The sequence below is a fragment of the Mycteria americana genome, chromosome 8 (assembly GCF_035582795.1).
Source record: "Mycteria americana isolate JAX WOST 10 ecotype Jacksonville Zoo and Gardens chromosome 8, USCA_MyAme_1.0, whole genome shotgun sequence".
Lineage (NCBI taxonomy): Eukaryota > Metazoa > Chordata > Aves > Ciconiiformes > Ciconiidae > Mycteria > Mycteria americana.
The window spans coordinates 37,996,863-38,020,879 of NC_134372.1; the positions used below are offsets into that span (position 1 = coordinate 37,996,863).

At 40.8% G+C, this 24,017-nt stretch overlaps 1 protein-coding gene and 1 long non-coding RNA gene across 2 annotated transcripts in view; one reads left to right on the forward strand and one right to left on the reverse strand.

Annotated features, from left to right (window-relative positions):
- RHPN2 (rhophilin Rho GTPase binding protein 2) overlaps window positions 1–18,817 on the reverse strand; it is a 30,334-nt gene extending 11,517 nt beyond the window's left edge. The window contains exons 1-5 of the mRNA XM_075510756.1: window positions 18,635–18,817; window positions 7,770–7,885; window positions 4,390–4,518; window positions 1,338–1,413; window positions 257–334 (exon numbers count right to left, since the gene is read on the reverse strand). Of these exons, the coding sequence (XP_075366871.1) occupies window positions 257–334; window positions 1,338–1,413; window positions 4,390–4,518; window positions 7,770–7,885; window positions 18,635–18,703 (468 nt within the window). The 5' untranslated portion in view covers window positions 18,704–18,817. The remainder of the gene's footprint in view (window positions 1–256; window positions 335–1,337; window positions 1,414–4,389; window positions 4,519–7,769; window positions 7,886–18,634) is intronic.
- LOC142413979 (uncharacterized) lies at window positions 98–11,130 on the forward strand. The gene is made up of 3 exons (XR_012776950.1): window positions 98–165; window positions 1,678–1,792; window positions 10,519–11,130. It is a non-coding gene; the product is annotated as an uncharacterized LOC142413979 (long non-coding RNA).
- Window positions 18,818–24,017: the final 5,200 nt, after the last annotated feature.

Genomic DNA, 24,017 nt, shown 5'->3' on the forward strand with positions numbered 1-24,017 from the left:
GTAAGACAAATCTTAGCTTTACAAAATTTATGAAGTTGTGTCAATAGCTCAATCACTTTGCATAACTTCATCCTTTTCTTCACTTATTCTTTACTCAGATTGTAAAGCTCTTGGACAATGGAGATGCATATTCCATATCTCAGAAAAGAAGTCAATAAGAATATGGTAAGTAATAGTGGCATATTCTGATTCCATACAAGTGTTATTTGCAACTGTAGATTAAGAGACATCATGGTATGCCCACGCTTGAACTTACTTGTCTCAGATCCATGAGATCTGCTATTTCGTCTTCATACTCAGAACTGTCTTCACTATAATGTTCCAGAATAAAGTCCTAAAAAAAAAGTAAAAAATTGAAATATGTAAAATTAACCTAAACTATTAGCTTTTTTCTGCAGTTGCAAACAGTACAGAATTGATTCAGTTGTGATTCACACGTTGTCTACTCCCTCCCAGTCAATAGTATAGTAACACATAGCAATGAGACTACAAAAAGACAATAGAACTAATAATTTGATTTGATATCCGAGACAAGAAATTGCAGTCTTGTGTAAAGGAACCAAACACCTATTACATCAACTCCATTGGGTTTTAAAACAACAATACTTAGTGGTTTTGAAAGGGACAAACGAACTCTGTTAGCTAAAATAACAAGGGAATCAAGTGACCATAAAAACCCGTTAACAGAAAGAGACTGCCAAATTCTTGTCAGCTATGTTAGTGCAATTCCACTTAAATTAACAAAGCTGCAATGGCATAAAGTGGTACCATAATCTGACCATGGAGATTAACCTACAGAAGTAAAAGCAGAGACAAATGTTATGGTGATACAAGATGGCTTACCATGAGATAAAAATCTACATTGCACAATACACAGTAGTCCAAAAAATACAGAAGGTAGCTCAAATAGCAAGCAAATAAGCAGTATTAATGCTGCAACATTGCTTCCCAACTGAGATAGCTTGGTTAGTGCAAGTTGGAGTATGACTGCGTTACGCTGAATAAAACCTTCATTACTACTTCCTTTCACACTTAGAGTAGTAATCAATAGTCTTACTGGAACCAAAAACAGTAGAAGGATTTTTTATTCTCTTTGGTTTAACTCTACTGTCTCCAAAGTGGGATTTCTTATAACATCTTCTGACTCCTTGTCCTAGTTAGATATTAGCAATGACCCAAATAATTCGTGGTTAATTTTTAAACACATTGTGATCTCAGTTTTAGGGCAAATGAAACAAAATGATTTGTACGTAAATTACTTCTGCTTCTTTAAACAAATCTGAAATACAAGTTATTTCTGTTAACTATTCATTCTGAAATGTGTCTCTGAAATTTACCTTGAGGGGGAGCGTAAAGTCTACTTCTTTGGTTTCCTTCAGGCCAAGAGGTACCAAGGGAATGCTGAAAGTCTCTCTATGGAAAAAAAAAAAAATGCATAAATATTTGTTTTCTGTTTGTCTGTTGATAAGATAATTACTTTTGTTTCATTTGATGACAGAAAGTTAGTACGCTGATGGGTGTTCAGGTAAAAGGTACATAGTTTATAACAATTCCTTCCTGCCCAAGAAAGTCTACTTAATGGCCTAAGACTCCTCAAGAAGAGAGTGAGGAAAGCTATTTGCCTGTGCTCTCCCCCCCCCCCCCCCCCCCCCCATTTGAGCCTATTTTTCCTTCAAGGAAAGAAAAGGAGACTCTCAAGGGCTGGCTTACTCCAATTTACCTCAAGCTTTATACACCTGCACAATTTATATGGACAGAAGACAGCTCCACAGCTGCTAGGAGATCTACCACAGTAAGAGCTATGGTAATCATCAATAGTTATCATCAGTATTTTACACGCTACCAATGGTTTCATATGTAGAAGTGATGCGTGTCTAACACAGGGAAGAGCAGGGCCAAAGTATACCAACTTTAACAGTGAAAGGTCTAAGACTAGGAAGTCCGAGAACTACTTAGTTTGTAGACAATGCTAGGTGTCAACCTCTAAACTAGTCAACCTCTAAACTATCAAAGGGCAATAAGGGCAAGAACTGTGACTTAAAAATCTGATCCTCAAGAGAATACACATCTGTATCACAGCCTTAAACCCAGATCATCTTAGTAAACAACACTAGCTAATAAGACTATTATGAATTAAAGAGCCCCACCAAAAACTACACATACTGCTCTTCCACTACACACATTACCTAATTATAAAAAAGAAAGATCAGAATTGCTTCCAGATACATAGTTTGTTCAGTAGGTTTAACGGATCAGTATTAGGCAATTATAAGGTTTATCTGATATCTTCCTTTTTCCTGAAAACAACTGATTGACTGTCTAATCATTAGTTAGAGCATTCCATTACCAACTACAAAATCCTACAGGTGCAATTCATTCATGGTCTCATCAGCAAAGCCAGCAAAATCACTTTCTTACTGGTGAAAATTCCATCTCAGGAAGGTGGGAGTAGGAGTGCAGCTTCCTCAGCAGAGGAAGAGTCCTTAAACTGGTTGGCACCATCCAGAAAGTGGCTCTGCTAGCTTGAAAAGGACTTACAGGATACAGAGCCAAAACACCACTGCAGGTAGTTCAAATAATCCAGTATCTGATGAGGCTTTTAGAAGAAACCACAACACTTTTACAACAGATTATATCAAGAGCTTTTCCCCAAAAGGAAGTGAGACACATGCAAAAGAAATCCTAACTTACTGATTTAATGAATTCTCGTACCACCCACAGTCCCTGTAGACACCAGCATTTGTCATTCAAAGGAACTGAATTTCTATTTTTTAAGCTTCTAAGGTGCCACACCCATGGAGTCAACATCATGGGAGCATTGAACAGTTAGGGAGGTGATCCTGGATTTCCAGAACTGAGTAGAAATAGCGTCATGTTTCTCAATCCAGCTGAGATGTGTGCAAGTACTGGGAAGGCCAACCCTTAGATTGGTGTAACACAATACAGTGTAGCCTAGTAATGTGGGTGTGATCTCATGTTGATGACTATATGCACAATAGATTCAAAGAGCAACTATTAATAGCTATTTGCTATTAAAGGCTGGAGAGTAGTTGCAAAGGGAGTGAATTATTTTAGCTGATGGAACATAAAAAGCATTTACAGCTTACAATGAACAGCATCAGAAAGGTAAAACACCATTCAAAACAGATTGGGGAAGTAGGATCAGCAGAGAATAAAAAACATACTACTGTCCAGCCGCAAGGCTTCTACCTGCCTTGGGGCCTGACCTACTGCTCACCCTTCATTGAGAATCCAAATATTTCAAATATTCTTTAGCTATAAGAAGGAATAGTAATTCTGGAGTCTTGCTCTCAATCCCACAGCCATAACTTTCATACTGCTCTCTATGCTCACATGCATCTATGAAGACTGGTAAAAATCTTGAACAAAAAACATTTTTGCATCAAGTAGTTATCGAAGTTTGACATGGGGGTGGAGGGCAGGAATTTCAGCACAAGTTTCTTTTTGAGAAAAATGAAACACAGATATTTTGCATCAGGTCAGCATTCAGTTGAAAGATACCCCACTGGAAATGCGCTTAGTCCCTCTACATGAAGAATTCCTTGTAGTCCACCTGGAAGTTAACACCTAACTGAGAACAGGCCTAAGAGGGGACCCAAAATTATACCCCACTCATATGGAGCGCCTCAATTTGTGTCTTGAGCTGCTAATGTTAATCAAATAGCAAATGGTTAGTTTTAGGAGCAAAGAGACATCTAACTGATACAGAAATCCCTGAAGTATTCTGGCAATGAATAATCTTTAACTTCGAAGTTTTCTCTTTGAGGAATCCATTGCAATTTGAAGTTCAGTGTGCTCTTTAAAGTTGGAAAAATATCTTGGAACAATTCCAACTTCATCTACTAAATATTTCTCTATTTTAGCCAGCTAATTTATGGATTTCTGTCACTGAAGTGCACACCTTAGACATCACCTCAAGTCTGCTCTGAGCTCCAAATCAGTGTTGGACTTCTATTCTCCAGCTAAAGAGAGGACTGTTATATGCCCTGCATTTCAGAACAGATATAACACTAGGTTTGCTCACTCCAGAATGCCCTGAACCAATTAGCCATTCCAGTACTGGAAATTCTGCTACGTGCCATGTGTCTCCCCATAAAGTGCCAAGAGCTTTCAATTCTCGCAATACTCTCCTCCACGAAGGAACTCCGTATCTAAGGATTAGTGGTACATACCTTTCCCAAGCGAAAGACAAATATGCAGACTAACCCTTAGTCAACAAATCTACCATCAAATATGTTCTCTTCCTATCAAGCTCTCTGTTCTTTCACGTAATTATTGTCCAGCATTCACATTCACCTAGAAACAATTCTGTTTCCAGTGGTAAACAGAAGATCTGTTAATAATTTAGTAACCTAGCTTTATACTTACTCTGTATTTTGATAAACTTCTACTGAGATATTAAGTCCTTCCAATTCCTCCTTTAAGATCTGCAGGTCTGAGTTTACAAAACTCAGTTCCAGTAGTACCTGCTCTCGTACTTTGTTGTTGGTGGTTGCTCTGCAGAAAGAGAGACATATACTTTTTTTTATTTCTGAGGAAAAGGCTTTGTACATAAGCTTGGTTGACACCCTTGCCAGCATTCCCAGCATTTTTAAGATTTTTTTTTTTTTTTAATCTTCTTAGGAGATGATACAAGACCTCATATTACAGAATTTATTAGGTTTTTCTGTCAAGAGAGCGCCTGGGATAGTTTCCAGATAACAGCACGCAGTCACATAGAAGGTTTGCTATGTGCTAAATTTTTTTTCTGTGATTAAGGGTCAGGCTTATTTTCAGATACGTTAATCAACAAAACTAAAGCATCTTAAACAGAATCACTATGCTATTTTTGGATGATGTGATCTTTTCCTAGAAGAAGATATGAGGGTGGAGGTAGGGGGAGTCAAGAGATATTTTTTCCAAAGAATCTTCCCTGCTTTATGAATTGAATGATGATCTGGTAAGACTTCTGATCTTAAGAATAAAAGCAAACAACTTTCCATAAAACTGTTACTACAGAATGTTTACAACCAATTATACAGGTAGAAAGATACTTCTTTTTAATACCATACAATTGTCTTTTTTTTTTTGTCGGATGCAAATAGGATTTTTTTGTTTGCTTGTTTCCTTTGCCATTTACGGATTTACACGACAGCGTTTTGAACTGCTAGCACAGTGGTTGTTAGTATTTAGCCCCCCAGAGTATTTCTGTGCTATTTCTTATTTGTGTATTTCAGGATATTATATCACTGTTTCTAACCTGATTCTCCACACAGTATTACTGTTTTCAAGAGACTTAAACTGTTATCTGTAACCACAGGTATGAGTTCAAGATAAAAGACCTTGATCCATATCCAGGCTTAAGATACTGTACCCCTATATTAGGGAGTCCAAACCATTAGACAATAACAAACTTATTGTATGTTTGCAGCATTTTGCATTTACCTTTAAGACAAAATTTACCCTCATAAATATTTATGAACAACCCTCTCATATCTAGGCTCCCCTTGCAACAATCCTCCAGTTTTATGGAGCAGCTTGGTGAAGAACTAGTAATTCCAAGGCTAAGATTCTAAGCTTGTACTTCATATTATAAATGTGTTATCTGTGAATTTTCTATGCTGTACTTTATTGAATACCTGAGATTGCTTAGATTAAGCAATGTTAACACCTGCTGCCTGCATAAGCCAAACCGGACACAAATACAGGCTGGAGTGGATCTTCCTTGATAAAGGCAGCACCACTGCCAGTTATGGGAGAGCTCTGATGCTAGCAGCAATTTAATTACTGTTATTAAGGCTCCATGCTTGGTCTAGCTTACCATCCTCCACAGGAGGGATTGTAATATCTTTCTCAGAAACCCCTATGGTCCATCCAGGTGAACTCCTCTAATATAGCTATATTGCTCTCAACATCCATGCCAATTTAATTTTATTACCTTTTCATGTTGTTGCACTGTAGACATTGTAATGACAAACAGCAAGAGACAGCAATAGGGGCAATGTGATATCCTTGAGATCCACATAACTCTACTCCGAATTCAGTTTTAACTCGGAAGTTCCAGAACAAAAGGCAATGAAAAGGAGAGGGTGACTTTCAGAAGTTCTAAAAACAAAAGTCTTTGCACTAGATGGATCATTTGTTTCAAGCCTAGCATTTACTTTCAGCCAAAAGTAAAGAAACCCGCATTTCCAGTTTTTTCTCAAGTCCTGTTGCAGGAGGCTCCTTGTGGACAGCAATTGGCTTGCTTCTTTTAGAACTTGATGAAAGGCAAATAGAAGCTGAAAACATAAAGCTCATTTATTTAGGTTTTTCCTTAGCAGACTGTAAATTTGTCTAGTCATGTGAACTATCTAGTGGTCAAGTTACTTTTAAAATTGCTTCTTTCAAAGACCTAGCAAGTTTTAATAGTCTAACAGGTGTAAATTCATTTTAGATTGTTAATAACTTAGCAATAAGTCTGATCCTCTACTCTTCAGATAGGCTTAGCTCCCACTCTTGTCAGTAGCAACTGCAGTATTTCAGCAGTTAATATTCGTATCAGGAGCCGAACTTTAGGACATCTTTAGGTTGAACGTTAGAGTAACCAGTGTTCGCATTAGATGTTACTCATCTCTTTAGCCTTTCCAAGACACTCCTGAGTTGGCATGCAGAAACATCTACTGAATTAAGAGTGTTCAGTTTCAAAAGCAGATACAAGGATTTTGCCGCGCATACAAAAGGTAGCAAAAGATCCCAAGTTTTACTCCTTAAGTCAATTACCAGAAAACAAAGCAAAATGTAGTCAGTCACAGAGGCTAAACTACATAAGCTTTGGACCCATCACCTCTCTTGCCAATAGCAGAGATAAAGGCAGGTGACAGGCACAGGGCAACCTATCAGTTAATGGCCAGTTTAAGAAGAGTTAATTCATCCAAGCACTTTGACTTCCCTAAGGGAAGTATATTGACTATTTTGTTCTCGGAGACCCATTGTTCCTCCAGTTGCAGGGAAACAGACACTATAGGAGACTATTGCAGACAAGTATTGGGGAAATTTTCAGTTCTGTGTAACAGAGATGGATTGTTGGAAAGCTACAGGACTGTTTGCTAAGCAGTTAATCACAGGATGCAATAGCCTCAAGAGGGTCAACGTTAGGCTATTCCTATGGGGACAGCCACATAAGAAACTGTGTCTTAAAATAAGATTTGGTGGACAAAATATAATAAAAAAAAAGGACAAAGTCTCTTCCAGTTACCTCAAACTGTAGGAGAATTTGGTGGCAACTGTAACCCAGCTCAAGTTAGATGTGCGTTACCCTGCTACTCCTATATCACTACTACATGGAATAAATAAGACAACTGATGGTCCTTTCCACTGCAGAGCACAGATCTAAGATCTTGGAAAAAGCAACAGCACAGTGACAATATCTTTATTTGATTTAAGGTGTAAAAAGGACTCATTACAATACTCAGCAAGGTTCACTCACCATTATCACTAGCAATAAAGCTGATCAAACAGAGCAACATAAGATAGTCTAACATTCAGCTCATTTGCTACAACACAGCAGCTTTGAAAGTGCACTTTATAGCAGGTAATAACTCTATAGAGCTACAGCATTTAAAAAACTCCAGGGAGATTCACAAAGCATCCAGCAGTAATTTATGCAGCCTATTAGGGGAGAGGTTAGGCAGACTGGGAAAAAGCAATAGCTAAGGGACTTTTAAAAAATTAAAACTAATAATAATTTTGTCGCTCAGGCAAGAGAACTAGGAAGTCATGACACATACCTTAAAAGATTTTCAGCACCAGTTCTCATTCTTACTGCTCTTAAGATCTGTTGGTTTAGGACAGCTCTTTGATTTTGCAGTTTGCTTCGACCAGTCTCAGCAAGAGGATTACATCCCTAGAATTAAGGAAAGAAGGTTTTTTGTTGCTGTTGGAGGAGACTCTGAAAAAGGAGTAACACTGAATTTGAATGAACTTTAATGGCATGGGTTCTGTATGAATACAAATTAACTACATTGACGAGTGACTGACAGTGTCTCTTTTCTCAAACTTGGTCATTAAAAGCAAAAGAGACTCCATGACCAAAGCATTTGATATTAAAATCCAGGCAAAAAAATATTTGCTTTAAAGCTTATGTACATGTGTGAGCCAGTCTGTTCTTCCCCAGAAATCTTTTGAAGCTATTTTCGAATTACAACCAAATTTGGCAGTGTTACTAAGTTTCTACAGATTTCATACAAACAGTATCTGGCAAGGCAGTAACTCCTGTCAAAGCTTCTGCTTAACCTTTGCAAAAATATCAGAGTTTCATAGCGGGATATATGCAGCCTTGAAATACAACTCTATCAGAAAATAGGCTTTGGTGGCACCACTGCTCACAGTTTTGAGAACCTTTCTAAGGATCTCTGCTCTTGTTCCTTCTGGTGCTCAGACCTTCAGTACCTTTCCTACCCCTCCTTCCCTAGGTTCCTTTCTTCACATCTCAAACATATTTTTGGCACAGTACTGCTTATCTGCACAGCTCTTCTTCACACCCAGGAAATGCTCTCAGATCTTTAAGTCCACCCTGCCCTAACCCAACAGCACCGTTGCAAACTGCACCAAAAATGTGAAATCTGAATAAGCTTTCCAAGTTATTTCATCTGTATATGTTCACAGTGCCAGATGCAATGATTTATCTGCCCATTAGTTTTTCTTGTTACCTGTTGGCCAAACAAAGATTATATATTGATAGCTCAGTATCAAGTAAGATGGGAAGTGGAATAATACGAGATGGGATAAGATAAGATGGGATATGGAATAATAGAGCTTGACAGGGTAAGATGTTGATTATACCTTCAGAAACTCATCAAATTAAGACCTTAAAGTGTCAAGCATGAAATCCAGAATTCACAAGAATGCTCCTGGGTACATGCATACCTTATACAAGCACAAGACTCAAACTACTGCAACCTGTGTTTGAGCCAGGACTGAGCCATTGTAGTCTGCTGGGCACTGATAAGCTAGAAGTGTTATAGGTGAACAGGACTGCATGTTTGTCTTTTTTTTTTTTTTTTTTTTTTGAGGGAAACACAATCTTAACACCTTTTTAAAATAGGTTAGAAGTTTCACTTGCACTTTTTTATTCTTTGCCCCACCCCCTCTTTTTTAAAAAGTATCAAATGTCTTTGAATATTAAGACTCATTTATAGCCAACCAGCACATCCCTGCAGCCTCAACTACTGATTCTGAAGTAAATAAGACCACTCTGTTTTAAGGCTTACCCTTAAATAAAGCATGTCTTTTTGAGTGGCCTTGCTGGGTATCATTACAAAGCTTACCAGGGTCCTACTGGATCGTGCATTACACGAGAAGGAGGCTCAGATCTGTCCAATACAAGTCTTCCCTCAAGTACTCCAGCCACCAAATTATGCACTGTTTTGGTCCTCTTCCTCTTAGTTTTGACTCGAAAAACTTGGTTTTGATATAACAGTACTTAAAAGTCCCTCAACAAGCTCTAATTATGAGTGGTCAGGCAATGACATACCAGCACAACAAAAGTAAGTATTTAAACAGAACATGAAGTTCTAATCATCTAGTTGAAGTTCAGTTCTTATTTGTGTTGGCAAGTGAAGGCAAATTGACGTGACAATAGAGAAATGAGCTGATCAATCCAGACTACAGTAGTTCAACTGAGAAAGCACATAGCCTAATATTGTTAATTTTAAATCTCTAGTTTGAAAAGTTTGTAATAAATAGGAAAAGTGACAGGAAGCTTGTACAAACATCTTCAGAAGCACCGTTTGACAGATAACTTGAAAAAACACGCCACATTAAATTAGTCTTATTGCGGAAATGTTTCTGCATTGAAATACCAATTACGCCAGAAGCCCAAAACTTGGGTGCGCAATATATACTCTCTTCATTGAGAAAGCACTGGCAGCAAGCACAATACATAGAAGATGAACTTCTTACTGAAGAGGACATGCACACGTAGCAAACTCATTCATTCCTCCCAGATTAAATGTAGTCCTTTAACTACCAAATACTTTGTGCTCTTTTACACGCATTTATACACAGAGACATAGCAAGGCACACTTAAAGTTACAGCATGGTCTTGTATCCACAAGTTGCTTTCTGCTCTTAGCCTGTTTATTTTTCTGGGCTGCCACTGTTTTTCCTACTTTGCTTTTCCTTCACTTTGTGTTGTGTAATCTTTCTCTACTACTAGTATTCAAAGTCTTCTCTCCTTCCATTCTATCCATGCCATTTTTCATTTAAACCTTGCCAATTATTTCCTCTTGCTTTTTGCATTCAGTTTGAATACTTGATTCTCATCTTGGGCCTTTCATCTCTATATCCCTGTATAGGACTGTGATGCTTTCTTCCAACTTCTTTCTCAATCACTTAGTCCAAGCATCCTTCCTAAACGTATCCTTGCCTTGCCCTTGTCTTCATTTTCTCTGTAAAGCTGCAGCTTCTTTCCAGAACTCCCCATCCTTCCTGTGTGCCAAACAAGTTTCACGACATCATTCAAATATTTCTTTACAGCTCTACTTCTGGGAAATTTTTCAGGAAGATCAACTGCCTGGTTCCCAAGCCCACGAAGCTTGGAGTAAGTGGTGTGTTTATTTCAGTGGACCTTTGATCACGCTCCAGCCCAGAAATCAAACAAGCTCCCATTGAACGATGAGTGCAAAACTACAATGATCTTAAACTCCGTGCAAAGAGAAAAAATGGCAGAAATCTTTCCCTGCATTTCAGGACCAGCCACTAATCTCTGTGTGAAGCTTTAATGCAAAAACAACCCTGGGGCCGAAGAGGACAAGGCACTGACAGACTGAGACATCCGCATCACCTCCAGTGTGCCTGGAAGTGCTGCACTTTGTCTCCTTGATGAAAGGCTTCTTGTGGATAGAGGAGTCTGTTTTCAGACTAGGCTCACCTGCTGCAAGCATATACCTCCCATTTACTTCAAGGCCTATAAAGAACTCATATTTTACCTTTTGGAAAACATTGCTTTTTACATCTCCTGCACAGGGGATGGGACCACTCAGCTAGTTTGTGTTCATCTGCAGGTTTAAACTCTTTATTGTAATCAGGCTGCCAGAAAACTGATGGCTAGAAGTCTGTGTAGAGGGACAGTGAAAATAACCAGTATCTAAAAAAAAAAAAAAAAAAAAACCAAAACAAAAAAACAACAAACAAAAAAAAAACACCAGGAGAAATACACAATCTGACAAAGATTCCCCCTTGTGTAAGGCACAAATTCTATGTACTAAAAAGTTATTTAGCAGACTGGTCCAAGGAAGTGCCTCATTTTGTTTTCCTCCATGTAGAAGATCCCTTTCCCAGACAGCATTTGTACTTGGTTCACATTTGGACAATCCCAAGAATGTTAATGTTCAGTTCATTACAATATCTGGCAGACAAACTTCCCAGTAGTTTCCACACCTACTGTTTCATTTCTTGTCAACAGGATGCTAGATGCTTCATTTAATTACTGTTTATTTCTTTGCCGAGCCAAGACAACTTGGAGAGTGAACTGGATTTTACCCTGGCTTATACACCATCAGTAAAATTATTAATTAAATAGCAACAAAAGAATGGTTATTACTAAGGAAGTTGCAAAAATGACTAAGAATGGAGTACGATTTAAGCTTTCATTGCATGTATTTTGAGGGGAAAAAAAAAGAAGAGACAAGTAAATGAGTAAATCTGCTGTGAAGACAATTCAAATAGTAAACTCAGCTATTGGTTTTAGAGCCTTTTTCACCTCAGAGCATAGCTGCACTTCATAAAGAAGTGTTTAAAGTGCTTAAATATTATTATCCTTTGCTCCTGAGCCAATAAAAGCTTTTTAAAACCTAAAGTTCAGTTAGCTAGTTACTTTATTTCTTCCTGCTTGGTTGAATAGTATTGTTGAACTGCAGAATAAGGAAGCTGGTATGTTTTTAACATATCATTATCAGAGGCAAGACCTGCACAAGAGTTATAGATTCTTGCTATATGTTATTTATGTACCTAGTCAGGTAACATCTTGAAAGAGACAAACACTGATATTAGACAAATAAACACGCACCTCCTCATGAAGGCTGGCCTGTGCAGGGCCTGCATGTTTGATAGCAATCCTCTGACTAATTAATGGAGCATGCTGACAGATTCCAATGGGATTGCTGCTCATCTCTTGTTAGAACTATTGCCTGAGCTTAGGTGTCAGGATATCCCACGGGGTTTTATTTTTAAGTTTATAAACATTATCCCACACACTTATTCGGCAAACAGTTGTATTACGAATGCCTGTGGGATCTCAGTGTGACGCTGTCTCTGTCAGACCAGCCAGCTCAACAGCAGGAGCTCAACCAGAGCTAGGAAGCGGCCAACTGACTGTTCAGGACTTGCATGGGATTTTGGGGAGATTTTGTTCTACAGATTACATGGGGACAAAGAGGGTAGCTAGGCAAGCCTGCAGTCAGGTACTCCAGGTTAGCTATGAATGGACAGTATCTTGCCTCTGTACAAGGCACCAGTGCTTACTTCTCATCTGAAGGAACCTTAAAACCCCCCAGTCTAAGGCATATAGGCAGTATCTTTGTGGTTTTCCAAGTTTAGGCTCTAGGCCTTGAGAAATTACCTTCCACAGAGGGAAGACAGATGTCAAAAGCATGGGTCCCAAATAAAGAAGCAGTTGTATCTAATTTGAATGCCAGGAAGTTCTTTCTTCAAGACAGAAGTATTTTTTAGTATCCAGCAGAAATCCAGTTGTGATGGACACAAAAACCAGTAAGCATTTGAAATTAACATAAGTATGATTTATGAAGTAGTGGTTTGAACTTTCATGATGAGCCACACACTGTCTGAAGGTGACCCAGAGTTGAGACTGGGTGTGCCTCCTTACTTAAAACATTCCTTTCCAGCCAGTGCAACCTGTGCTGCTTGTCAAGCCCAGTAGTGCACACAAACTGCTGTATCCTCCAGATATTTAAACGTGTATATAATTTAACCTATCCACATAACTTCTTTGGCTGTAATAGCAATTGTAGTAAACAGCATGATTCACACCAGTATTTGTAGAACTGATACACAGTCCTGCTAAATTATATTTATTTCCTTACCTTCTTCTGCTACTATAATTGAAGTTTCTCTTTGCATGTTTCTACTAGTTCCATTTTGAAATTTTAGCTATGTACTGCAAGTCTTTCACTAGTAGAAGTTTCATCCAAGTTAAAAAAAAGGGGGGGGGGGGGGGGGAAGATCTGGTCATGCAAAGCCTAGTCTACTTGTGCCATGAACAAGTATTTTACAGTTCTAAGTGCCTGGCCCCAGAGATGAATATAAAGTTTTAGAACTAAATATTGTATTAAATTCCAAATGCATATTTTTCTATACAATATTCCATCTTATCACACCGCTCAGTAAGCAAAATGAAAATTAGTATTTCATCAGAGATGTCTGTCTCTTGACTGAGCAAGTTTCAGATGATTCTTAGTTTCACATGAAGGCCTACTTTCAGTTTTAGGTTTTATGGATTTCTATGTAATGAGTGGATATGACAGGACTGGGGGTATGAATCATCGCAACATTGTTTCTGTCCCGCCAGACAAGTGGAAAGAGAACAAATAGGCAAATAAATATTCCTGTGTCAATGCTCACGTTGGTGGTTGCCAGGCTACTAATGACTAAGAACAGCCACAGGAGCTAAACCCCAGTGGAAGCACAGGTGTAGCAGGTTGGTAAACTGATACATTAACCACAGCTGGGGGGAAGCCCTGCAGCAGAAACCCCAAAAGCTAAGGAGGGGAAGGAGAGAGAGTTAATTAGGGAGGTGCTGATTCACGAGCTGGTTACCATCCCTATCATCATTTTCAGCCTGGTGCTTCATTTATGGACCTGCTTGCTTTCTGTTTTTAGCCTTTTCCCCTGGCAGGGAGGACTAACATATACTGTCTTTCTTTCTGAATCATCAGCTTGGTCTATATGATAAGTATCTAGCCTCACAGATGGAGCCAAAGCTTTAAGAAAGGGAAGAGAAAAGAAAATAAGCATCTTCATTAAACTGATCAGAATCTAAAGATGCATTAAGCTAGCTGTCGTAGTGCTCTGCCTCTACGTAGCGCAATGGACTGCTACACATAACAACCAAACTGAAGACGGGATGCTTAGTGCTGTAGCTCTCCAACAGATGCTTGGAGAGCTACAGAAAGGGTAACCTTGGAAAATGAACTATGGCTTTTTCTTATAATTTATTGCAACTTCCTGACTGATTAGGGAATTTGAGAAGTTACACTCTGCATAAGGTGTTACAAAGCAGTAAACCAAGATGGGGAAGATACAGCAGAAAGAACTGGCTAGATAGCTCTTCCTTGCTCTGCTCCTACCCACCCAAAAAAACCAAACAAACCCAAAATCAAAAACCCCAGAACCCAAAAAAACAGGGCAGGCATAGCCCTACTAATAGATCACCATGCAAGCATTGGATCCTGTGACTGGATGAATACTACTTTATAAATATCCCAAGTTCTGTATATTGATGTGTTTTGGGGATATTTACTTTGTGAAAACTTACTGGTTTAGTGGGGTGGTGTGCTGTAATAAAAGAAAAAAAGAGGGGGAGAACAGCTTGAAAAAAAGAGAGTTGTTTCTCCCACAATAATTCAAAAGTAACTAAAAAAAAAACAGGAAGAGGTCTGAGAGGCCAAGCAATCCACAAATTGCTTGCTTAAAGAATAACTTCCTCAGAGGTGGCAGAAGCATCTCGCATAAGCAAAGTGGCACACAAGGACAGACCTGCTCTAATTACTATCGGTCTGTTGAAAAATTCTTCCTGTCTGAATGCCTTGTTCTACTTTTAAAACAAATTGTTCTTTGCTCTTATCATTAGTTTTGTCGTTTTCTGCTGACCACGGACTCTTTCACAGGGAAGAAAGACCAGGGGCAGAATTTGGATGGACATGCGGGATACGCATGGTTGATTCACAGGTTGCTGCCAGTCATATTGAAAGAATGTGGGACTCTGCTCAGAGGAGGTCGAGGCACAAGGCTGACTGTCCAAGAGCACTCACACCACCCAGGAGTACAGGTACAGTTTGCCCTGGCAACGTGTCATGGAATATACTGAACTAGCTATCTGCGTGCGATGGTTGAGATAAACAAAACAGTAGCAGAACCAGTTTCCTGGTGCATCATCTTCCCAGAAAGTAAAAAGTTCTAGACAGAAGCTCCATCTTTTTTGATGGAAAGTAAGGTGCTTATTCCACCTTGCCATATCCTCTTCAGGACACCAGCAAGGATTTTTTTTCTGTTGTTGTCGTTTTGTTTTTAAAACTAAAATCCTTCTCACAAGTTCAGTTGCAGCTAATCAAATGGTTAAAGAGGCTTGTTTTGGAGGGGAGTTATAAGGGGAAGGGAACAGGGGCAACACTGATAGAGTTGCATATACCCTGTGTGGCTGCACAGGTAATTTCTTTAAAACTAGATATTAAAAAAAAAAAGAGCATCCGAGCCAGCTCAAAGCATCTTACAGGTTTAAGGAAAATTCAATTATTTAATTTTGCCTATATAAATATGACAGGCCTTTGTGATGGCGAAAAAGGAGATAATGGACAGAGATGGGGTAAGGGAAAGAGGAAAAGGTCCCTGCAGAGCAGCTCTGACATCACTGGAAGGGAACGGAGAGAAGCAGTCTGAGGAATGGTGCAGGTGGACTGCAGAAGCTGCCACCCATCACATCTCAGACTCACCTGGTAATGCCACAGCAAGCCTAACTTTCTAGTGTGGCAACAGAAGTCAAAGCAGGAAACAGGATTGTGCATCCATTTCCCCATTTCTGGTCATGGCATTTACATAAAGCCAGTCATAGTTTTACAGGGCCTCCTCCCTACAGGAAAAAAAAAGGCACTAGAGAATTAAGTAAATAAGTTGGTTTACATATTGCATCTCGGGGATACTGAGGGTTGTTTTCTGGTATGCTGTATTTAAGACTTCAAAAAGCAAAATACACAAAAGGGCAGTATACAGACTTTGAGCATACTTCCCACAGTAATCCATTTATCAAAAGAAAATATCAAGAGTCTAAAACAAATGGATGTTGTATGAACTGCTCAATTTTTCTCAATTATAGAATTTCATTGTGCACAATATTCTTGCAAAGTATGGAAGGCAACCTCGTGTAAATAGTGCTTGGAAGCCCTTTTGTGAGCAGGACTGATACAAAGCAAGTGTTTTCACCTTGCTTCACAGCTTATAGAATAAAAAGGTAATTAAGTAAGTGTCTTTCAATCTAAAAACACAAGGACTAGCCTTGGAAATTGATGTGACTCTGCACCAACAAAACTGGTAAACCAACACTCAAATCCTTTCAGGAAAACAAAAAGTAGTGCAATGTAAAAAGGGGGGTGAAAGTGATACAAAGGAATTCGGGTGGGGCAGGAGACCCACGGGCACATGTGAACAGCTCAATCACTAGTTTCAGTTACATGAAGCATCACCTAGCATACCATTCAGATGAACACGTAAGGCCTAAAGATAGTATGTCCAAAGCTCCTCCTTGGGTTCACAGCTTGTATCTGTTCAAGATTCCAGGAGTGGGATTGTTTTGGGTTTTGGCTGGTTTGGATTGTTTGGGTTCCCCCCCCCCCCCCTTCTCCTAGAACTACTGAGTCAGAATGAAAGCTCTGATCTGTGAGACCATTCAACTAATGTATAACAAGGAATACTGGTTTCCTGCTTACATCTAACTTCTAGGGACAGAAGGCTTTGAGCATCTAGCCTGATCTGAAGTGTACAACTTTATTAAAGATACTTACAAGCTAGATGAACCTTTCAAAGATCTGAGTGAACAGAGGGAAGAATGTTCCACTGCAACACTGGCTCACCAGGATTTATTTAATATCAGATGAATATCCATTTTCTACTGCTTTAAGACATAAGTAATTCAAAAGCAGGAAAGATGCTCATGATTAGGTATAAAATTGATCTTACGGTATTTTTGTATATGAGAAAAAACTTCATTCCTGCCCAGGATATGGGGTTTACACTGATCTAATGCTGTGTCAGTGAACCTAACTCTAACATACAACAATTTAATTGAAAATAAACTCAATCCTTTAGCAAGTCTGAGTGCAGAAGATATACTCCTCTTATAACTTATGAAGCACAACTTGGCTATTAAACTTCAGTTAGTCCCCATCAGTAAAAACAAATAGGTGGAAAAGTAGATTTATCTAACTTAACAAACTTGACGAGTTCATGATAAGTCAACTTTTTTACTACCGTGCCTCAAGGCAGCCTACAAGTATCCCATACTATAGAAAACACAGCTGTGAAAACTCTAAATAATTACAACTTTGCCACACTTCATGATTTCCTGCTATGGACTACTAAGAAAGAAGTGGTTACTCACCAAACATTATAGTAGGATTACTCAAATGAAGAAACCAGACAAGATTTGGTCAAAGTTTTGTTTCAGTCTGTCTAGTTATTTACATGGCAGTACTGATTTCCTGCAGCATGGCTGGCACAGGTAAAACTTCGCTCTTTTCAGCTGCAAGCAGTTCCTCTGCTAAAGGGCAATGTTGTTGCTTAAGCTCCTGCGGGCTTATGAATTTGGTGACTACTGGGGGCAAAAAACAGACAGCCTGCAAAGAGGACAACAGAGCAAAGCATACGTGCCTCCCTACCGCGTAATCCCGGTGGTAGCTGCAGTGCATCGCAGGGATACGCTTGTGCAGAGGTGAGCAGCAACAACCTGATGTATGAGGCTTTTTTTTCCTCCACAGAACAAACAGTTTATGGTCTCGGATCCAGAATCTACACCGAAACCCCCGTGTACCTACAACCCATCAACAAAAGTTACAGGCGCGGAGAACTTAAGAACAGCGAGGGAAGGCTGAACCGAAGCTCCCCGAGAACGGCACTTACTGCCCTTCACCTCCGGTGAAGTTCAGAGAAGCCCACAGGGCTGCATTACAGGCGATACTTCACCCTAATTACTGTTGTGCAGAAAGAACTCGGGTGCAGGTTATGGCATAAGCCGCCCACTCAGTCTGAAAAGTAATTAGGGCAGATGTTTATTAAAAACTTCCTAACGAGTCTGTTAACTTCATTGCCTTACTCCAGTAAACTTCCTTACAGGTACGCAAGGCAATTTACTAGAGAGCGAGCGAAAAGACGCGGTGAGGAGCGAACAGGAAAGAGCACAAGGAAAAAAAAGAAAAAGAAGGTGGAATTTCACTCATTTTGTGGAGGTATGAGCCCTGCTGTCCTGCAAGGTGAAGGGACAGCGGAGGGTCGCGCCGGCGGCGGTCCGACTGCGGCCGCCCGGGACCCCGCGGAGCGCCCCGCCCGCGCCGCCACCAGCTCGGCGCGTACCCGCCCGCCGGAGCCCGGCTCCCGGCACTCCCCTGCCCCTGGCCAGGCAGACGCGCTCAGCAGAGCCGAGGTCCCCATCTCGCCGCCTTTGCCCCCCCCCCCCCCCCCCAGAGGCAGCTCCCCTCCGCCGCGGGCTGCCGAGGGACGCAGCTCACGACGCTCCGGCGGGAGAAAGCAGCCCGCGAGCGGCGGGCAGGGGACCGCTAAACCCGAAGTGCCCGCGGCGGGAGCTGCCCCGGGCACAGAGCCCGCCGGGCGCACAGCCCACCGCCCCCGAGCCGGCCGCCGCGCCTCCCACCTTCCGAAAGTAGCCCTCCGTCGCCGGCTCCGCCGCCTGGCAGCCGCGGGGCGGCAGGGCGTCTGTCATCTCCGGGCGAGCCAGCCGTCCCTCCGCCGCTGCTGCCAAGCCAGCGCTGCCGCCGGGAGCCGCGACCCTGCGGGAAATGTCGGCGCTGCCCCACGGCGCCGCCCGGCTCCACCTCCGGTGGGGGCGGGGAGGAGCTACCCCGCCCCACAGCGCTGCCCCTCCGCCGCCCGGGCGGGCGGCCTCGGCGAGGTCTTCGCGGCGGCCCCCGGGCCGCTCCCCGGGGAAGCCCGGCGGCCGGGCAGCCCCCGGCGTGGCTAGGTGCCCCTCGCCTGGGGCCGGGCGGTGGCTGTGACTGACTGAAGCGGAGCCCGGCGCCCCGCTGCGCGGCGGCGGCTCAGCCCGCTCCTCCCCGGCCCTGCGGCTGCTCCGCGCTCCGACGAAGCGCGGCGGAGTCTGGCTGGCCGCCCCGAAGGGACCGCTCGCCTCTTGCCGCCTCCCCACGGCCTCCCCCTGCCGCCGTGCCTGGCGACGGCCCCCCACCCGGTACCGTGGGGCCGCCGCCAGCTTTCCCCGGGCCCGGTGCCCGCCTCGGGGAGATAAGGTTTCCCGCGATGCCCGGGAGAGATCCCAGAGCCCGGGGAGCTGGAGGGGCTCCGGCCCTGCCCCCTGATAAGGGCAACAGTATCTCGGTGAAAGGCAGGGCTGGCCCCGGCTCCGGGGAACTGCTGTGGGATCAACCTCGGCATTGCAAAAATCTGCAGTGTTCACACTGAAAACCTCCTGTCTTCGAAATATTCCGTTGTGTAACCGATTTCGCAAATGTTGTTATTGGACGCTCGTGTAAGGAAATTGCCAGTATTGGTTCCTATTAGTAGCCAGGCCTAACCTACCGAGTTATGTGGGCATGTAGCATTTAAAGATGCAATACAGCAAACTACTTAAATCGGTATCACCGAACTTGTCTTCCCCCCCTCCCTTCTCTTCTCTTTTTTCATCTTTCTTAGAAGTATGGTGTAGTTGTGACAGGAAAAATCTGCAGAGACAACGTTTCTTTATCAAAGGAAAAATATCTTTGGAATTACATCCTTAACCGAAACTTTCTTTGAAAACGCTGGTGTCTCTCCAGAGAGCTATGCAGAGCAGCCTGGTTAAACTGTGTCTCTACTGCCTGTTTCTAAGGAAGAAGACTGGAGTCAGCAACTCAGAAATTGGGATCCAAAGATCTGCCGCTGTCTCTCTGGAAGTCAGCTGAATTTTTTTCTTCCCAATTTTGTTCACTCCCACCCCACTACTTTTTCCTTTTTTTCAATAAAGATACTGGATGAATGTATCAAATTATATGTTAAATAGAAATAGGTAAAAGTGGGAAAGTAGTTTAACTTGCTCCAATTTCTATTTAGAGGGTGTAAAAAATGTTTTAAATTATTTTTATGCTATTAGAAAATGTACTTACCTGCCAAACCAAAAAGGATTTTAAAATTTAAATCTTGCAAATCAGTGTAAAACTCCAATGCAATACATATAAATTAGTTTTAAGTTAATGTAAATGAGAGATAAATGAGTCATTTGCCAGTGTAGGCCATGCTGATACAATCTGGCAGTTAAAACAGTATTAATGTGACCATCTTGGGAGTTTGCAATGCTTTCACTGGATGTATTGAAAACCGATCTCATTGAAAGGCTACAGCTATTACTCCAAATAAAGTCCTAAGAGTTTGTAGCCAGGCCAAAGGGTCAGACAGTTAACAACAGGACGAATGACTATTATCATGCTTTTGTAAAACGATGTAAAACACGAATTTGCAGAAGTTTCTGCACAGTACGATACCAAAGAAAACTTCTAACATATCTTGGTGACAATGCAGCCTTTCTTCGTTGCTGGTGGATTCTCTGAATAAAACACAGTTAGCAGTGCTACACACAGCAAATTTCTACAGCAAATTCAAGGGAGTCCAAGCTTACAGGCTTCCTCCCCCATCTTTAGTGTCCTGGGTATATCACCCAACACTCTCACAACCGTGCCTTCCCCTCACTTGGATAAAGGGTACTTCATCATGACTGCGTTAGGACTGATATCATATTTCTTATGTAAGTCACTGTAAGTTTTGTCTGCATCTGGTGAATATGCTTTTTTGCAAAAGGCACACATTGATTGTATGGTCTCAGCAGCTAGGGCTGAGCGGTGTAATGACTGGGTAGGAGTGCTCCCTGACCCTGGAATGTAAATTGCAGCTTAGAACATTCCAAAACCTGATTTACCCTCAGAAAAACATGTTCCTGCTCTTCTCACCATCTTGTCTCCAGTAGCTTTTTGATTGCTATTAGAATTCCTAAATAGTGGTGGGTTCATACCGCAGACTTTCTCAGTTTCTCACAATTATATTAATCAGAAGGTTTGGTTTGCTGCATTGTAAAGATTGAGTAATAACAGGCTAGGAATCTGGAACTCCTGCACTCAGAAAAAGGGGTGTATTGATGCAGATGTTTGGTTGATATTTATCTTTAATATTAGAAGAGAGTAAATTCAGTGATCTGGTGCTCTGGACATGTCACTGTCTCTGGGAAAGCATCAAACGCTTAAGAATTTGCGTCCAAAGAAAATCAGTATGTTGTGCCTAAAGTATTGAAATTGAAAGCAATTAATCTTATCTCTGCATCAAACCTCTCTCTTTGTTTTACAGAACTGGGTGCTATCTGGCTTTGTGCATCTTCACAGATAAATCAGCCAGGTGATCCGAACAAAGACCACGCTGAAAACAGGCACAGAATGGCAGAGCTTGAGTTCTCCCAGATTTTGTCCCACAATAGTAAAGGTAAGAGGGACCAGAATTTGGATAGCCTACCGCAGACATGTGATAGTATATATGATATACATGTACAGGTACACATTATGTGCCTTATTTTTCTTATGTTTGTATCACTCCACTTGCTCAGTCAATCTTGTCCTTCCTGCTCCCCCATCTTGAAAAAATACATGAATATATGAAATTCCATCTTTAGTCTTCTTTTTGGGAAATGGCCTCAGTTTGGGAAATTTATTTCTGGCTGGGACGTGTGCTGATGCACTGTTACATACTGAAGATATGAATCTGCTTTGACTTGGTAAGGATGGGTGCTGCTCTCTGGAACGAGCATATTTCTTTTTTTTGTGATTTTTACAGACTTTGTGGCTACAGGATGGTAACAGGTGCCTCAAAGACAACTTTTTTCTCAGAGAGACACCGGCTTATCAGCAAAAGCATGTTGGAATGATGCTGTATGAAGGGAGAAGTATGCATCAACTCCTGCTGTTTCTCAAGGTAGATTCTTGAATTCTGAACACGACACATGGTTACATATTTCTTCTCCTATTGTTGGTGGCTTTGAATATTACACTTCTGTTCTGAGAGGAAAGACGCAAATGACCAAATGTCTGGCTACTGCAGGGAAGTTTTAGGTGAGGAGAGAGCAAAAGGGATCGATCATAGGTTGACTTCCCCCCCCCCCCCAACTCTTTCCAAATACATATTTCGGGGAAAGAAAAAAGAGATTGAGAATGGCAAAAACAGGGCATGGGGGCACAGTAGCAATAGTGATGTGAATCTGCTTTGAGACTGTTACAAGTTTACAAGATGTAGGATATTTTCAAGTTAGAAAAGTCTGAGAGTAAAGAACGGGAAGGTGTTCTCATAAACAAAAGAAGTTATTCTCCATTTTATGACAGATGAATTGAAAAGTGACCAGACAGGAACTGCAAGTAAGAAATGCCAGTAGAAGGTTTCCTTACCAATACATTTACTGAGTGATAGCAAAACGGTATAAAAATGGTACATAAACTCAGTATAAGGGCTTTGGATGGCCATGATATGGTTGGCTACAGGCGCAGCATTTCACTGCTGCTTCTTCAGGTTAACAGTGTGGGGCACGTGTTAACTGCAGCTTTATCTTCACTGAAAAGAACCATCCCAGTTACCGTTGAATAGCTAATATGCTTTGCCTGTTCTGCTGTGAGATCATATTGGAAACAAGACATTGCAGTTTCAGTGGGAATTAAGAACGTAAGGCCAAACATGGGCAAGATCATCACCACTTTTCCCAGATAATGCCTTACCTTTAGATGAGATCCATAGATAAAAATCTGTGTACTTACGGACAATATTCGTTATCTCTTTTATTTTTGTTCATTGTTTTAAAAAATGAAAATTAGCACTTCATAGAAGCTAAAACAATGCCTCAGGGTCTGTACTTCATGTGTCTGTTTTGTCAACTGATACAGTAGCCATGTGTTGGTAGGAAGAACATTCGGGGGAATATTCCCATTGAAGGCAAGATAAGGCAGAGGTGAAGTCAAGCTGTCTGTCTCTTTTTGGTGTGTTTTGAAAAATAAAAAGGTAGTGTATTTAATATTGTATTTTTGTACTTCCTGTACGTGTTTTCCTTTTTTCTTTAACATATTTTTAACACCCCTGTAAATAAATCAAATTTTTGCTTCCTTCTTTTATATATCGATTATGCTGCTTTTAGTCTGAAGTTCCAGTGACTCACATAACTTAAGACTCATCAACAAGAAGCTATCTATTTGAGGAACTGGTTTTAAAGAATATAACAAAAGATATAGGAAGACACTTTCATGGTCGACTTTCTTGATGTGCTAATTCAAAAACAGATGTTGAAAATGTATTGGAAAATTGAAGCCTGAAGTCCGTCTATCGCTTAGGGACTCAATTTCAGCCTTATATGTACTGGCAAGTATTTGAGCTTTCATTCAAAAATGTTGATTTTCTTTTTTCACCAGCCAAATGACTGAAAAAAATTATTTTAAACGTAAGTTATCCAGACCTACTAATATTTTAGTTTCATTACAATTATCAAAAGACACTAGAATTACTGTTGTGTTTAACAGCTACAAACAGCAATTGTCACCTGCTTTAACAATTGTAAACAGGAGATAGAGTTTACCATGGAGAAGGAAATACCACTGGCATGCAAAGGTAATTCAAATCTGATAAAAGACTTAAAAGGAAAAAACTTCAATATTTGATTACCCCAACTCTTTGAACGTAACAGACAAGACACTCAAAAGGTTTTCTGTTAACATTGTGCAAAAAAGGTTTATTTAAGCCTGTGTGTTAAATCAAAGTCACATAGAATTGACTATTCAGGAACAATTATTTCCTAAACAAAGAGAAACAGCAACTGTGCTAACAACTCATTTTGCCACTATATGTTCTAGCTAACTGCTTACTAATTAGTAATAATGAGAAAAGATAATGCATGTAGATAAATGTCTGTGGTTTCTACTATATTGTTTTCAAGTGAATTAGAGACCTAAATTAAAGAGAGTACTCCCTATTTGCATGGAACCGCGTAAATATTTCTTATGGAAACCTGAAAC